This window comes from Seriola aureovittata, chromosome 4, assembly GCF_021018895.1.
Source record: "Seriola aureovittata isolate HTS-2021-v1 ecotype China chromosome 4, ASM2101889v1, whole genome shotgun sequence".
Lineage (NCBI taxonomy): Eukaryota > Metazoa > Chordata > Actinopteri > Carangiformes > Carangidae > Seriola > Seriola aureovittata.
In genome coordinates this window covers 2737165-2755133 of record NC_079367.1, presented here as the reverse complement: position 1 = coordinate 2755133, position 17969 = coordinate 2737165, and the positions used below count along the sequence as shown (strand labels likewise).

The 17969-nt window shown below is 44.6% G+C and overlaps 1 protein-coding gene across 3 annotated transcripts in view; it reads left to right on the top strand.

Moving 5' to 3' along the window:
• Positions 1-17969, top strand: part of bcas3 (BCAS3 microtubule associated cell migration factor) — a 336132-nt gene that overhangs the window by 166857 nt on the left and 151306 nt on the right. The window contains exon 24 of one of the 3 annotated variants that reach the window (XM_056373999.1): positions 6261-10513. The exons of the other annotated variants lie outside the window; for them this stretch is intronic. Coding sequence (XP_056229974.1) covers positions 6261-6271 — 11 coding nt within the window. The 3' untranslated portion in view covers positions 6272-10513. Of the gene's footprint in view, positions 1-6260; positions 10514-17969 lie in introns of those variants that run through there. 3 annotated transcript variants of the gene reach the window in all.

Sequence of the window (17969 nt, the reverse complement as noted above, 5' to 3'; positions counted from 1 at the left end):
TGTGCACGTTTTTGTTGCACACACACACACACACACACACACGTCTGTCTCTCTTTGCAGTCTGTTTCACCATAATTGCTAACACCCCCCTGCCCTCTGTTCACTTCACACATGACGTGGCCCACCTTTTCACCCATCTGTCGGAAGCATTGTGTATGAGTGTGTGCGTCGTGAGCTGTCATGCGAGGCCGGAGCCGTGTTGATCAGCGGGCCAAGCCAGTGGCATATGGCCATGTCCTGGGGTGCCGTGGCATGCAGGAATGCAGGAGAGCAAACCGAACGGACAGGGGCTCGTGCACATGGCCGTACGGATACTGACGTGCCAACGTTGCATATGCAACTCATCAAGTGGAGTTCCAAACACCCATCTCTCTCCTCCTCTTCCTCCTCCTCCTCCTCCTCCTCCTCCTCCTCCTCCTCCTCCTCCTCCTCCTCCCGCCTCCTGAGTTCTATCATCAGTCCTCCGTCACATCTCTGTACTGGGAGGAGCTGTCTGCTGAGAGTGGAGATGGAGTTTGTTGAAGTCTTCCTGGTCTGCCCCTGTGTTGTCATCGACGACCCCCCCCCCCCCCCCCCCCCCCAACAACTTTTTGATAAACAATCTTTGTGAAAGGAGGCAGGATCTGAACTCCTCTCCTGCACTATCCCATTTCGAAGGTTCCTTCAAGTGCGGCCAAGAAATGCGAAAAGTTCCAACAGGTGGATCCCTCGTGGTCCAACGTATCCCAAGATTCATAGCAACAGCGACAGAGAGCCCGAGGATTTTTCTTCAGCTCAGTTCAGCAGCTCAGAGTACGACAGTTAAAGCAAAGGGCCTTAAAACTGTTTTTGTGAAAAGTAAAAGTTACGTGTCGTCGAGGTTGCTAGGCGACGCAGCAGCAGTAAGGGGCGGGCGCAAGCAGGTGATGCACAGCGAAAAAAAACCTCCTTAGACCAGACCAGGTGTCATGTCGGTTCGGCCTTCGCCACACCTTCGTCGACGGCGTCCTCCTGACTTACGACACAGCTTCAGTCCTTATTTCTTCTTCACCTAACTTGTGTGTCCTGCACGCGGCGCCTCTGAGCAGAGAGCGTGTGGAGGTTATCTCAGTGCGTTGAGACGACAGAGACACGGCGCTCTCTGACAGACATCAGTGTGGAGGCAGCACCATTCTTCCCGGTGTAGAATTCAGTGTCTGAGCTCTAATGTGCGTCGTGTGGGACGGACGGTATGAAATGCACCAACGCCGTTCCTTGCTTTCCTTTCATTATTTATTCATATAGACTGATTGAATGACTCCACGGTGTGTGTTTTCCCACAGTGTGTGGACGCTGAGTCTTTATCTAATGGACCGGCTGCATGATCCATCTCTTTTCTCTGCAGCCCTCTTCACGTCAGGGATGAAACACTGACCGTCCTCTATGTTCTGTAGATCCTTGAGCAACCGCAGGCCTGTTGTTTCACACAGCGCCAGGATGGAAGTCAAGGGGAAACTTTGTCTGGAAACTTGGAATAATCCCTGATTTGTATTTGAAGAAATACTGGTTCATTGTGTCTCTGGTTGTTTACGACTCAGTGCAGAAGGAAAAGATGCATTCATGAAGCAAATTAAGGTTTGGAGGAGATTTTCTTTCCAAAATGTGATTGTTTATTTGTAAAACATGAATAAAATAATCTGGACACCTTTTTGCTTCACTGCAAACTGAAGTCTGAATGATGATGACATAAAGATAATTCGCAGTAGAATATTTCCCCTGAGGATTTGCTGCACGTTTGACTCACTCACTGGGAGTCGTTTTTCAGGCCCTCTTATTTTACTTTACATCTGTTTAATAAATTACTGGTGTTTTATTTTCTGCCTCGGCGGCGGTAGTGATTCATTTCCTCCAGCCTAATGCAGACTGCTTGTCCAGATTTTAATCCAGCGATTTTTACAATAGCGGTATTAATAATGACGCTCACAAAGGGACAGAACGTGGACGCAAGTAAGAGGGAGAACATTGGCGTGGCAGGTGATGGAGACTTAACCCCTGCTCTTCTGTTTTGTGGATTAAATGTAGCTGGTCTGTTATGAGCAGGGTTCGTGGATAGAGGATTACGTGGTCCCTCACCTCTGTAAAACCAGCTCTGGGATTGTCACAGATGCATTAGGACGTGGTTCTTATCATGCTGCTCACAGCCGGAGCACAGGGCATGTGATGCCCGAACACGTTGACTTGACCGTCCCTTTAATTAGGAATTCAGGAAGGTTCAAATCTATCAATCTATCTGTCACTAAGATTTGTTTTTAAAGCTTCATATTTTCTTCTTCTGTGTTTTATTTGAAGTGTTGATCCATCAGAAGATATAAAAACCATCTCAGTGTAGTTTTACATCTCCTCTCTCAGGCTTCTCTCTGGAGCTCTAGTAACAACAGGTCTGTGAGCCAATCAGAAGAGAGGAGGCTCTGAGCCTCTCCTCTGATTGGCTGACTGTTTTCTGAGTGATCCAATAAAAATATAGAAGATTTCAGGTAAAAACACTCAGAGAAACCAAATCCTGCAAGGTTTGGATGGTGGGTCCAGGTGGGCGGGGCTTGGTGACTGCTTTGTTGTGACATCACAAAGTTCCAGAAGTCCTGACGGCTGGTTTTAAGGCTCAGTTTCTGAATACAGGCTGTGTGCATTTCTCTGTGGACTGAGGCTTTGATACTTTCACAGTATTAATATAGAAGCTAGAGCTGATCTATAATCACACTACACATGGACATATTATATTCATATTATGGACCTTTAACCAGAAAAAGAAAAAACATATATCTGAACATTTAGAAAGGTTAGAGATTCTGGCTTCACTTCAAAATCACGAGATACAAACTGAGTCAAAATTAGGAAATATTACTTTAACATTTTTCACTTAGACTTTCAAATTTTTGACTGAGTCAAAATTAAGACTTTCTAAATCAAAATACTGATAGAAAATCTAAATTATGAGATTTAAGTAAAAATTGATATAGTCATACTTACAGCTCTTAAAGTTACAAAATAAAAACTTCTTTTATTTTTTCCAGCAGTGAGCCTCCGTAGAAAAAAACTTAAACTTTGAAACTCATTTGAACACAAAAACGACCGTTCTTCGTTTCCTTAATTCGTGTTTACCAGGAAACAGGATTCGCTGTAATTGGTTTAGTTGCAGTAACAGAGGAGCACTGAGTGACTGAGTGACTGACAGACCGACGCTTGACTCCACCGCTCTGTGTTGTGCTCTTGTTTAGTCAGCGTCCCATGAGGCATTGTGGGTATAGACGCTGTTTGTGTTATCACGGAACATTTGTTCAAATCACTTCTTTTTTTCCCTTCCTCACAGATGAACATGTGGGTTGGGGAATATTTTGGCGCACCTGTGGAATTCCAATTGGATTTAATTGTTTTGTCATGTTTTTATAATCGGTTCAACTTTAGCAAACTTTAAAACAGGAGAGCGACGGATCGTCTGGATGTTTCTATTCCTTTCATTAACTTTTCCTTAAACTCCTAACGTTTTCTCTCTGGTTGTGGACGCTCCAAATTAAATGTAGGAAGATGAAGCTGGTGTATGTGTTGAATCGTATCAACAGGTGGTTCAGCAGATTTCCCCCCCGTCACATCGAGTCAGATTTATAATGATAAAGAATTGATATGAAATGTTTGGACAGTTAACTCACTGCTCACCCACCTGCACGCTGGGTGATGTCACAGAGTGCTGCTTCTTCCTGCAGATGTACCTGAACGTTTCCTACGTTCCTGCTCTGAAGGAGTGACCAGAGACTTGAACCAGATCCAAAACAGAATCATTTATTGGAACTGAACCCAGACATTCCTCAGCAATCTGTTGTTATTTTAACTGTTAACTCGTAACCAGGCCACACCTGAAACTCTACCTGCCAAACGTCGTCATGGTGACCTGGTAAGAAGACTTTCGAAATCCGTCAAATATTGGATCAGTTATTGGAAGAATATTAGTGAAGTGGAAATAATATATAATCAATTTTAATGTTAAAGTTATAGTAATGTGTTTTCACGGCTGTGGAAGCTCAGAGAGATGACAGGCCTCAGCTTCATGACGGTGTCGTCCACGCCTAGGCTGCCATTTTATTATTATTAAGGTCAGAATATATACGTGTGTGTGTGTGTGTGTGTGTGTGTGTGTGTGTGTGTGTGTGTGTGTGTGTGTGTGTGTGTGTAAGTCGGTGTAGGACACAAATGTATTCTTTGGCTCTCCTCTGCAGAAACAAAGGGAATGTGTGCATGTGTGTGTCTGATGTTGTCTTTAACAGTTTCCCTCTGAAGCCTTGTCAGACATGCCATACTAAACACACACACACAAACACACACACACACACACACACACACACACACACACACTCAGAGAGCCTCAGAGCCATTGTTTCTCACACAGCAGGGCACAGGGTCGATTGCCAGTTGTGGAGCATTATCAGCCTCCCTGCGTTAGCCTGTGTGAGTGAGTGAGTGAGTGAGTGTGTGTGTGTGTGTGTGTGTGTGTGTGTATGTGTGTGTGTGTGTGTTTGTGTGCAGACATGCTCTCAGCTGAGGGAGCTGGTTCACGGGCCGGTCAGAGCCGCCTTATTTCCTTTTAATTGACTTAAGATGGGCAAACAAGACCTCGGCAAGCACACGGTACCCATTACACTCACACACAAGAGACGCACAACGCCAAGATGCACACTAATGAAGCACACGTACCGACACACACACGGCCACAATTGCTCCTGCGTGTGTTAGCTACTTTACAGTTCCATCAGACTAAATGAGAGGGTTGTGTTTTCCCAGTCGGCACCGCTGCCTTCCAGCCGCCGGCGGTTCTGCCAGATCCCATTCACCATTAGTCATGTTTCTGGTCACCTTGCTGCATCACGTCCACGCAGCTTCACGCCAACCAGAGATGCTCCTGTTGCTGTGCAGTAGTTTAATACGACAGTTTAAAGCTTCCTGAGGACGGAGCGGTGCTGAAGTCTCGGTGTTGGACAGCAGGTTTTGGCTTCTGCTCTGAGGCTGGAGAGCAGAGGATCGTTTTGTTTAGATGAATTTAAAAAGTGATATTGCAGCCAGCTGAAGGTTTAACTCCATGGCTTCATGTGCGACCGGCAGAAATCACAGGATCGTTGTTATTCGACGTCTGAGCACCTGCGAGGCTCGAAAATATTATTTTCCACAATTTATTTAATACGACTTTAATGTTCCAGTCGCCTCGAAGCTGCTGCGGTTAAGAACTGGAGCTCTACTCTCTCATTTTATTTCTTCTCTTTTTCTTTCTCTTGACAACCGCTTCAGTTTTTTCAGCTCTTCAGTCACTAAATTGTGATTTTTACAACCAATATTCAGACGTGATTACCAGAATATTTAGAGGGTAATGAGAAAGGGAAAGGAGCTGAATTTCCTGTATTTAAAGAGGGAGAACAACATGACTAGTAGAACGTCCTCCGCTCGATCTTACAATGAAAAGTCTGTAAAACTCAAGTACGTTCCAAGAAGAACCGTTCCCTCAAAAATCTCTAAAATGTTTGCGGCCCACGTCCGACGGAGGCCGCAAACATTTTAGAGATTTTTGTCCAAGGCTCAATAATGTTTTTAAATATGTTTAAATTTTAGTTTATTTTTTTATTAATTACATTTTTTGTTTTTGTTGTTTTGCAAATGATTCGTCTGCGTCTTGTGACAGCTTCACAGCCAGTTTCCTTATTCTTCTGGCGTTTGTGTGACGACAGCGTCTCAAACTTTTAGTCCCGGTTGTTTCCACATCGCTTTCCTGTGTTTGTTATTATGGATTTCCATGTCGTGACGATGGAGTGTCGAGTGAGGGCGTAAATGTTTCTGTAGACTTTTATAAAACGTTCAGCAGCGGCACAAACTACCAGTTGTTTTATTCCCAAACTCCAGAAACACTGGATGCTGTATTTCCCATAATGCATCATGACAGCTTCTTTTGTTTGACTCTTCCTTCTTGGTAAATTCCTGTATATATTTTAATCTCTATTGTTAATGAGTTGTCAGTGTCTCTGTACCTGATCCAGCAGGGAGTCACAGCATCTTTGATGAGCTGCATGTCTCACTCACTCACTCACTCACTCACTCACTCACTCACTCACTCACTCACTCACTCACTCACTCAGTCCTACCATGGATGTGCATGCTGTCCAAACACAAGTGCAGTGTGCTAACAGCAGGACACACACTTTGACTTTCACCAGCAGAGATTTAAAACCCAACATTTTTTCTTTTTATTTCCTGTTTGTCTCTTGCAGGTTTTTCCTAAAAACAGAAGCTCCTCGCTGCAAATGAACCATTTCAATTGACTTTTTTTGTTTCTCTTTTGCTTTGTTTTTTCCTCGCAAGCACGCCTTTCATTTTCACCCCCCCCTCCTTCATCCATCCATCCATCCTTCCATCCGTTCACCCCCCTCCCTCTCTCCCTCACTACCCAGTCATTGTTTTATCATTGGTGTGAGAGAGAGAAGAAGACAGGCGGGAGGAGGAGGAGGAGGAGGAGAAGGAGGAAGAGAGGAAGATGGCCGGCTCTCTACTTGTCTGTCTTTCTGTTTGTCTGTCTGTTCATCTCTGTCGAGGTATGGCTTCAGAACCAGAAGTCATACAGAGCCCAAGTCCATTTGTTAATAATAAGTAATAACTCTAAAAGGAAAAACGTTTATAATCAACAATTAATCTCAATGTAAATACTGAATAGCACAGAAATTATGTTTATATACAACTAAACTGCAACATCAAAGACTTTATATAGGAAACGTAATCACTGTCTTTTTGAGTTAATGAAGCAACACGTTAATTAACGGCAGCGGAGTCACAGGGAGGTGAATAAGTCACCGGGTTAAGGTCAGTGGAAAGATGGTTGTATATATATTAATAACCAGGTTGTGTCTGAAGTCACTGTGAACTTTCTCCGTATTAAACCAGGATGTTTCTCAAACCTGAACCAGGAGCCGAGACAGTCTGAACAGAACCGGCCATTAGAATTCACTTTGTCGTTTCGCTGCCCTCGCTCTCTCCCCGACAACACACTCCCTCGCCCATCCAAGCCGTGTGTGTGTGTGTGTGTGAGTGTGTGTGTGTGTGTGTGTGTGTGTGTGTGTGTGTGACGTAGGTGAGGTGTGTGTGTTCTTGTATCTGGAGCAGAGGGAAGTGAAGCGCCAAAGTGAGTTTGTCAAACTGTACTTGGTTGTGTTTTCTCTCTTTTCACAAATTTAAACTTGTTCCGATAGAAAAACCTGTGATGAATAAAAAGTAAACAAGAACGTTTTAATAAATTCATCACACTGGTGTTAAATCACACATTTTTGAAGTTCTTTAGAGGAGATTTATAAATATAGAGATATACTGTATATCGCGATATATAAAAATATCACAATATTATGTTTAGGTCGTATCGTGTGGCCACTACTACTGGATTTTTTACTGGAAAATTTTGGTGGAAAACAAAAATATCTGTGAACAATTTACTGATAAATTCAGTATCAATAAATTAGCAACTTGCCAAAAACATAAATGAACGACATTTCCTCCTTATGACAGAAAGCTTCATGGAGTTGCAGGTATATTTCCTGAAATAACAATAATGTCCAGAGTTTTTCAGAGACTCAGTTCAATAAAGTAAAGCAACACATCAGCTGAGTTAATCTCCCGAGCAGCATCATCAGCTGTTGACAGGAGGTCGTATCGTTAAACGTGTCCTGGTGATTCATCGTCGCCCCGTCAGTCTTCCAGCTGCACGGCTTCGTTCACGTCAATTAAAACCAAACCGTGTTCGATGCTTCAGGCGAACGTCGGCCAACATCAGTAAAACGCTCACAGACAAAATATCCTGCTGTTCCGAGCAGTGTCCTCTGGTAGTGACTCCAGCTTTATTAAACTGTCGTGTGGTTCTGTTCGGACTCTCACTGCTGCTGGTTCAAGTTAGAGAGAGTCTCCAGCAGCAGTGTCGCTGTGTCACAGCACAGGAACATCTGGAGGAATATGAATCAACACTAAACAATGCAGCTGTATATACTATTTATACGATATGATATATTTATGAACACGGACAGAAACTCTTGTTTTCTTCCTCCTTTTGTTATCTCCTTCTGACAGACTCATATTAGATAAGTCCCGCCTTCTTGACCTTCAGCTGCCAATCAATAGGACACCTAACAACCATGTGACCATGGCAACTGACATGTTAGTTTGAAGTGAAACTAGTGATTTGATGCCGTTCTTTTTTGATCTTTTGAACCATCAGAAACGTCACAGAGAGAAATGTGACAGTGAATAAATCAGCACAGAGACCAAGTTGAGTTTCACTCCTGATACTTGGTGATGTTGTAAATGATCTATTAAAATTAAAATGTCTCTGAGTACGTTTGGCCTCCGTAAAGACACAGCTTCTACTTCCTTGGTTTGTTTGGCAGACCTAAAGACCGAAAGACCTAAAGACCGAAAGACTTAAAGACCGAAAGACTGAAAGACCTAAAGACTTAAAGACCTAAAGACTGAAAGACTTAAAGACCGAAAGACTTAAAGACCTAAAGACCGAAAGACTTAAAGACCGAAAGACTTAAAGACCGAAAGACTTAAAGACCGAAAGACCTAAAAACCTAAAAACTTAAAGACTTAAAGACCTAAAGTTGAGGTTTGATGAAACTGAACGTGATGACGAGCCAAACATAATGAAGTTTTAAAAGAGACTCTTCCAAAAGGAGCTGTTTGATTCAGGCTGTTATTAACTTCACATCTCCACTAATACGTGAAACCGACTCGTTAAATCTACAGTACTGACCAGTCAACTAACCAATCACATGACTCACAGTGACGTTAAACTTTAGGAGCCGTGTTGCCCGTTCCAATGTTTGGTCCAACAAACCAAGTATTTACCTGCTTGTGGGAGGAGCTGTCGGCGCCGACGTGTTTCTCTGTTTGTTATAATATTATGTGAGTGAGTCCTGGGGAGGGCGAGCGACGGGGCGTTGAACCTGTCCAGGTAAGAGCATGATGATGCGTCTTTAGTTCAACAGCTTGTGCTTCAAATTAAAACACCCACATTCATACGAAAACATTTCTACATCAGTCATTGGTGCAGTAAAATGTATTGTTAATCCCAGAGGGCCCCCCCCCCCCCCCCCCCCCCCCCACCTCCTGTTTACTCCAGAAAGGGAAGCTGCGAGTGGCTCAGCTGCGAGTGTATGGCGCTGCAGTTGTTCTACGGAGCGACTCACACAAACACACACAGCGAGCAGCGTTTGCCCTTCAGGCAAAGAGTCCAGCTCTGATTATACATCCAGCTCAGGATGGGGGGGGGGGGGGGCACTGAGGGAGGAAGTGCAGGCAAGCTTCCTTAGCCGCTCGCTCCAAATAGTTTGTATTAAAATACATAAAGTGCCATTTTTAAGGAAATGCACAAGCTCAGTGAGAAGAATGTAAATATGTAAATCATCCATCACCATCCGCCGCTTCATTCTGACATCCACTAAAACCTGTGACGCTCCAGCAGCAGCGGAGTAACCTCCGTCCAGCACGAGCTCGTGAATCACATGGAGCCACGCCGCCGCCGTCCGTCGTGTCATGGTTCTTATTTCAGATTCAGATCAATCAAATGACGACGGTGTTAACGGATCAGTGTCAGTGTCAGGTGATTTAGAAACATCTTACAGACGTTCCCATTCCACACAACGCACTGCGTCATTCAGAGTTTATTACTGTTGAATATCTTTTTATTTTTCTAGGTTCATGTAGTTTTGTTTTTTTTTCTATCGCAACTTGAACTAATCAATGATTTATATTATGAATGCATCAAATGAGGATGTGTAGAGATTTATCACCAATCAGCAGCTTTACACAAGTTACTCACTGTTTCCAACCTCAGCCTTTTTATTTTTACAAAATACAAAAGTTTAAGAAAAAAAGAAACAGATAAATAAAACAAAGAACTGGTCCTGATGAACTGATCAATGGTTACTGGGAAAATCTAACTTGGGTATTTTACGTTGTCAGAAGTGATTTCCTCTCAGTGTGTATGTAACGGTGCGAGTTCCCAGACACACACGTTTAAACTGGAACGTTCCAAGATGGCCGCTCTGTGCACCGGCAGACGTAGTAATAGACTGTTTATTCACACTTCTGTCTTATTCTTTATTTGTTAAGAACCGGTGTTTTGTTAACGAGAACAACAACAATATGTCCCAGTTAATGGAACGCAGCATAAGTGTTAGCGTGGAGCCTGCTAATCACTTAGCATAGCATTAATGCTAAACCTTTAGCACGGAGCCCAGGAGCACAAAGTCAAACTCTAGAGTCTCCTGTTGTACATATGTGTGAAATAAAACAACTGCACGTCTGAGGTTTGACGGTTTTCAGTAACAGACACATTTATCTCGTCTCTTATATCCAGTTAAAGTTGTTCTTTTGTGTAATATGTATAAAACCAAACTTCATTTGTAAATGTGCTCTGTGCCATCTGTGTTGTTTCCAGTGAAAGTTCCCATCAAACATTAAACGGCCTGTTTTACCTGAAGCTGGAGGTTTTCTACGTGTCTGGACTCACACACAGCTGCACACATCAGCTCCGCCCAGTCCCAGCTCAGTACGTGTGTGTTGTGTGTGTGTGTGTATTGTGTGTGTGTTGTGTGTGTGTGTGTTGTGTGTGAGGACGAGGGACACACTCGTGTGTCTGTGTGACGGCGTCCACATAATGAGAGTCAGGATGGCATTTGTTGTGTGTCGTGTATTATTGATGCGTTTGGATGAAGGAGTGTTTGAAGGGGGTCTTTGGGGTCTTTGTTTAAACTAAATAAATAACTGGATGTGGGATGTACACACACTCATACAAACCCAATGGAGTTTAATTTTCCATCTATTTCATACAGCATATTTAGAATTTTGAATTATATATTCACATAGTACAAATTCTTCTTCTCTTTCTGATGCTCTTATTTGTTGGTGTTGTGTCTCGTTTAAGTGTCACTCCACATGTGTGTGAAAGTTGATGATGCAGCATGAGGAGTTTCTACATCTGTAAACTTTGATATATGACCGTCATGTGTGGCGTGCTGAAAGAGAAGATTGTCCTCTCTCAGGTGTGAAGGCAGAAGTCTCTCACCTTGTTGTAGTGGATGAAACCCTCAGGTAGGAGGTCGGGCTGGATTGTCTGGAGTAAGAAGGAACCACGATCTTTGTCTCTGAGTCCTGCACCACTGAAATGATCTCATGGATAAAATTGTATTTTTTATATGAATTCACGAGCACAGGAAGAGGTTAAAATGAAAGAGGACCTCAGACCAGCTCTGTGTAAACACCATCAGTTCATTAGCTCTGTCGATGCTCCCGTCTACAGTCTGACTGCTGGGCTTGTATCCAGTGATGGATGTGTTCAAGACTCAGCTGAAGATGCAAGACGTCATTTTACCCCACTAATATACATTAAATATAGAGAATTAAAGCTCCTCCAGTGTAAAGGTCTGTGTCCATGTGTAGTGTGATTATGATCAGCTCTAGCTTCTATATTAATACTGTGAAAGTATCAAAGCCTCAGTCCACAGAGAAATGCACACAGCCTGTATTCAGAAACTGAGCCTTAAAACCAGCCATCAGGACTTCTGGAACTTTGTGATGTCACAACAAAGCAGTCACCAAGCCCCGCCCACCTGGACCCACCATCCAAACCTTGAAGGATTTGGTTTCTCTGAGTGTTTTTACCTGAAATCTGAGGCTCAGAGCCTCCTCTCTTCTGATTGGCTCATTGACCTGTTGTCACTAGAGCTCCAGAGAGAAGCCTGAGAGAGGAGATGTAAAACTGCACTGAGATGGTTTTTGGTTCTTATGGATCAACACTTCAAAGAAAACATTTAATAACTTTAATAAATATAGTAAAATAGATATGAATAGTGGGGATCTATTTACAGATTTACACACAGGGAGATATTAGTCACGTGTATTGTAGCATTTGGTTGTAAAGCTAACTGTTAATGTACAGATGTAAACAGTTGGCCGCCGTGTCCGTGATTTTACAGTGTAATTTTTCATGTGCTTCTCATTTGCTGCACTGAGCAAACGTTTTTTCTGTTTTTTATTTTATGTTTCACTCATAAAACAACACAGCAAGTAAAAATTCTTATTGCAACATCAAAACACTGAGCATCATTTCTGGCAGCGGAGACCACCCGGCTGTGGGAGGTTCAGCCGGTGAACTCTGACCGACACCAGGAGCCACCGGGTGTCACGGTTTGCGGTGCGGCTTCAGTCACCGGGAGGCCTGAAACCCTGAACCCTGCGGACACCCCCGTGTCCCCGAGTTCACATCTCACAAGTTGGCATGGCGCTGCTCTCCCCCATCTGAACCATTACTCTCCACTTTGTAATCAGCTCCAACAATTATAACCTCGCAGCGCGCCTCTGATTACTGTCCGCGTGTATTTTGGACTGTTCTGGGAATCCAGAAAAAAAACTGATACCGGTCCCAGCAGAACTCTGCGTTGCACACATTTACAGTAACCCCCGTCTGTGTGTGTTTGTGTGGGTTGCCGTTCGTTTGAAGTGCTCATTCCCCCCAAATTACAGTGCTGCCATAATGAAGTATTACCATGCGATTCCAAGACAGACCAGTACAAAGAGTGTGGATGTGTGTGAGGGCGTGTGAGTGCTGGACACTTGAGGTGAAAGTTCAGATGTGAGGCCCGAGCATGAAGCGTCTGCCCGGCCACAGTGTGTGCGTGTTTGTGAGTGTGTTTTTGTGTTTTTATGGTGCAAGTAGAAAATAGCTTTTGTATGCGATGCAGCCCCACTGTGCCAAGGTAAGTGTTTGTGTGTGTAACAATGCGTATGACTCTGACTCGCAGTTGCGTGAGCGTCCTCCCAGTTGTGTTTCTAAATGTGTCGATCCACCGGCCAGCTGTGACAAAGCTCGGTTTGAGCTCTCACACGCACACACACACACACTCGGAGGTGCAGGCGTCTTTGGCTGCAGGCTGTGCTGGCCTCACCTACGGCCTCCCCGGCCTGCTGAATGTTGCATGAGGCCCGGCCGCCTCATGCATAGTGCATCAGCACAAACATGCCATCAGATGATATACATACTGCATTGGCACCTGTACCCGCCTTCACTAAACAACAATCCAATCCATTTTTCACCAACGCTTGCCGAGGGACGGCTGTTTGAGGACGTGGGGGGGGGGGGGGGTTATTCAACTTCCAGTTAAAGGTGGAGCTTATTCCTTCACTAATCTTTCATCCGTCCGTTTCCTGCCCAGCACCAGTCAGCGGACACACACAGTTAGCTTTAGCTTGTGAACGTTTAGCACAGGAAGTGTCCCCCAGTCAGAGGGTCGGCGGTTCGATCCCCGGCTGCTCCGTCAGTGTGTGAGTGTGTATGGATGAGTGTGTTTGAATGTGGCATTTATTGAGCGGCCGATAAGAGTGAAAAACAGCTGTATGAGCTACACAGTGTTTAGTGAATGACTCATATTTCACTCATTCTTTAACCCTTTAAAATGTATTGTCTTACATACTACACTCACACAGCTGCACGGACTGTGTGTTAGCTCTGAGCGCTGTCAAAACACGGGTGACCTACACTCAGAGCTGCGCCTGAATGCATCCTGCGTAGACACTGACTGAATCACAGACTGTGGAGGTTGTGTTGTGTTGTCGTCCGTCTCTGCTCTCTGGTTCCACAGGAGCGGCTGTGTGTGTGACGTGTGTGTGACGTGTGTGTGACGTGTTGCACTGTACAGTCACTATTATTTATGCTGCATTTACTTGCTGTAGGTAATTACCGTTTGCACAACTCAGTTACTTGTGACAGAAACTCCTGATATTTTAGGTGAATCATTGACATTAAGATTTGTTTTTGTTCCTACTTATTTTCACTTTAGTAAAATACAGTAAAGCACCGGAGAAGTGGTGGAATGATTCAGTAATGAGATGCTGTGAGATGGACATCTTCATCTCTGTCGTTACTTCCTGTTTATTTTACCTGTGATGAACCGGACAGAACAAAGTCTTGTAGAGGTTTGGATGAAGTTCAGTTATTGTAAACCAGAAGCAGTGATGGTGCAGCTGAAGTAAATGGCATGTTCACCATGAAGCTAATTAGTTCCAATGTAATAATTAGCGTTGACTTTACACCTGAACATGTGTCCAGCTGGAGCGATGCGGCTCTTATTTACTTTTCTTTAGATTTAGCTCAAAGTCGAGCCGACACTGGACTCACATTCATCATGATTAATGTTTCTTATGTCTGCTGGATGTAAAAATATTTTTTTAACACTTTGATTATAACACTTTCATACGGCAGAAACGTGAATAAAATAGTTTTCAGCTTGTTCCGTTTTTCCCTCAAGTGGCTGAAAGTGGATTAATGCTTGAGTGAAACAGCAGAGCAGCAGCTCAGGCCTCTGACACGGAGCTGCTGCAGCTACTTGAGCCTTTCCAGCCTCCAGCTCCATCCTCAGCACACAAGCTGCTGATAGCAGCCAAGCTGTCACTGTGGCTGCTATCAGCTCACATCTCTTGCTCCCAGACAGTGACCTATCCAGCTTCTGCATTATAGCTATCGTGCTAACAGCAGTGGGGCCAAGCCCCCGTTAGCAAGTCTCCCCTGCAAAGCAGAGTGTCCTAAATGAAAACCATTCCCCTCCGCCCGCTTCCCCAGCTCTGCTCAGGGACAGGAGCCGTGGGGTCAGCAGCTGGTGGAGGATATGGCAATTGTTTATGAAAAAATGCTTTCTCAAGCCCACCAAAAACACACATTTAGGGAGGGGGGGGGGGGAAGAAACCCTCTGCCCCTGAACAGCCAACAGCTGGGAAGGGTTGGGAGTAGCCTGGAGGCTGGCAAGTCGCCCCCTCCCCAGTCCAGATGGGGGAGGTTAGGCTGAGGCTAGCTGCAGCCCACCCTACCCCTCCCCGCTCTCCCCTCCACTTCCCAAACTTCCCATTCCCATTAAGGGGAGGCTGAAGATTGCGGAGGAAGGGAAAGGAGGAAGAAAAGCAAAAGAGCATGACTGCTCTGTTTTTCACCCCCAACCCTCCCTCCGTCTTCAGCCTAATCAAATAAAGCAGGAAGCTTCCGAGACGGAAGAGGAGTGTTTATTGATATTTGCGTGAGCTCCTTCACCCCCTGTCCTGTCCCTGCTGTTTGTTTTCTATCCACCACTTTTGACTTTTCTGATATCGTCCATGTTTCTGGCTCGTAAACGTCCCCGACCGAGGCAGAAAGGTTACGTTTCTTTCAGCTTCTTACAATATACCATTATCTTAAATTGAGCCTCTGGGAAATTACACACCAACTCAACATCTGTTGCAAAACGGCTGCGACCAGTCCATTTATTGTAATAAGAGGGTGTCATATGAAATGAAATGGCCTTAAATAAGAATTGATGAGCCTCTCCGTCTATATCATCGGCCGGGCACAGAGGCTCGCACGCCGCTCGTACTGGAGCCAAGAGCAGCCTGTTGAGAGTATCGTGTTACAGCTGCTTTACCTTTCACTGCTGAAAAAGTTCAAATTGCATCTTTGATTTAACTCGACGGTGTCGTTGAAGAGGGAAAGTGCTGAGACCAGGACGGAGATCTTAATGCAGATCTTATGGGGGGGGGGGGCTCCATCATCCCGTGACAGTGATCAGACCCACACGTGTCTCAGCTGTTTGTCTTCCGTGTCGTGACTGTTTGACCGATATTGAAATGATAAACATTGCGGCGGCGCGTTGAGCTGAGGCCAAACCCCCGACACTTCCTATGTAAGCGCGCGAGCGGCGGGTTTCAGACTTTTATAAGACCACGTAAAAACCCAAGAATAACCAGCGGGTAGTTTTACTGATGTAAAAATCATCTGCACAGACGTTTGAGAGGAAACCATATTCATTTTAAAGCGTCGTATTCTTTCGCACTCTTCACTGTTTTGCGATTCGCGGCGTCGAGACAGATTGTAGGTTAGGGTGCCAAACTCGGATGTCAGTTTTCCGATACCGGGATCCAGTAGCCGTCTCTTCAGCCCTCGTAAAGACCAGTTTGGCACGGCGGCGCGGAGGATCTGGCGTTTTGAATGGCGCGGCGGTGAGAAGTTGCCTTCAGTGACAAAGGGAAACTTTTTCTTGAGCTGCCACTGTGAGAGCCTGTCTTGTTATTTTCAATGGTCCTTTTGTTCGAGGTCATCGAGAGGCGACCACTTCATTTCCCCTCAAGCCATCCATGTGTGTGTGTGCACGTGCTGCCGCTCTCTGACATATCACTCGTCGTACCATTGTGTGTGTGTGTGTGTGTGTGTGTGTGTGTGTGTGTGTGTGTGTGTGTGTGTGTGTGTGTGGAGAGGGCAGTAATCCTAGCCTACCTGCAGCCCTGTGGACTCGCCGCTGACTGCTCCCTAAAGGTCACAACTCATGACCTCTGGGGTTTAGAGCAGATCAGTGTCCTGGGGTGATGTTGTCTCTCTGCTGCAACCCATCACACACACACACACACACACACACACACACACACACACACTACGAGGCTATTAGGTTCAGAAACACTGTGTACACACATCTTAAATATATGGATTAAAACAGATTTTGTCGTCTTGGAATTTAAAGTTAATCCTTTTAACACACACTGCCTGTCCCACCTGGCGGCCTTGGTAGCCCGACTTCAGGTGTGTGCTGGTCTGTGCTGGACTCTCTCTTCACAAATACAACCTTGTTTGAAAGCTCTAAACCTCCTGACTCTATCTGTGCAAAACATCTTGGGATCCCCCGTCAGAGCGTCTCACTGCAGCTCATATATTCCCCTTTTTATTGCCTAAAACTTTAACTTCTACCATGTTTGTGCCTCTGTCTTTTATTCCCATCGTGACTGTTTGTTGTTGTGAAATTGAAAAGCTATGACTGTGATCAGAAGGTTTGAGGAGCTTTTTATTTGTCTGGGAGCTGATTAGTGTGTCAAGTGATAAAAATTTTTTATGTGAAATATTTAAAAAAAGATTATTCAAAAGTTTTTTGAAAGAAAAATGTGTTTTTAGAAGCGATCTGAAAGGAGACGCTCTAAACTCATCAGGCAGAAATTACAAAAGGTTTTAAACTAGGAGTGACGAAGAGAAGGAGGAAAGTGGGAGAGAAAGGAAGGGAAAGGTGAAAGAGAATAAAGAGAACGATGGAGAAAGAAACAATGAAAGGAAGGAAGAAGGAAAGAAAGGAACGGAGGATGCAACGCAAAAACAAAGAGAGAAGCAGAGAAGGAAACTTAGCAGGAAATAAAGAAGGAGAAAAGGTGAGAAGGCTCCATCGTCATTATACAAACTTAATATTGTTCCTGTGACCTGCAGTCATCTGTACACATGCGAGTCACACTGACACACACACACACACACACACATGCACACACACACACACACACACACGTTCATGTCCTGGGGAAAAACATTTGTAGGATGTAATTGTGAGGTAATGGAGGCTTGTCTGAGACGGGGGTGACAGGTCAAAGGTCAGGAGTGTGTGTGTGTGTGTGTGTGTGTGTGTGTGTGTGCGCGTGTGTGTGTGTGTCGGAGACGCCTCAGTCATGTCACATGTGTGTATGAAAAAAATAAATAAGAACAACAAAGTCATTCAGGACTTTGTTAAAAACACAAGAGTCACTGTTTGGTTCCAGAAATATACTGAGGCATTTCCAGCTGTTCAACACACACACACACACACACACACACCACACACACACACACACACACACACACACACACCTTCTGTTTTCTACTAAAACTGAGAGAGAGAGAAAATAAATCTGTTTTGCAATTTGGACTTCACTTCATATTACCTCCAAGCAGCCTCCACTAAACCCCAGCTGTATGTCACAACACACACACACACACACACACACACACAGGTGTAACTCTAGCCCTCCAGGTCTCCCCTCAGCCCGCGCTCCTCCAATCCCATCACCTATTAACATATGTAAGAGTGACGGGGTCTCACCTTTAATGAGAGGAGCCAGGCGGCCCTGCCAGT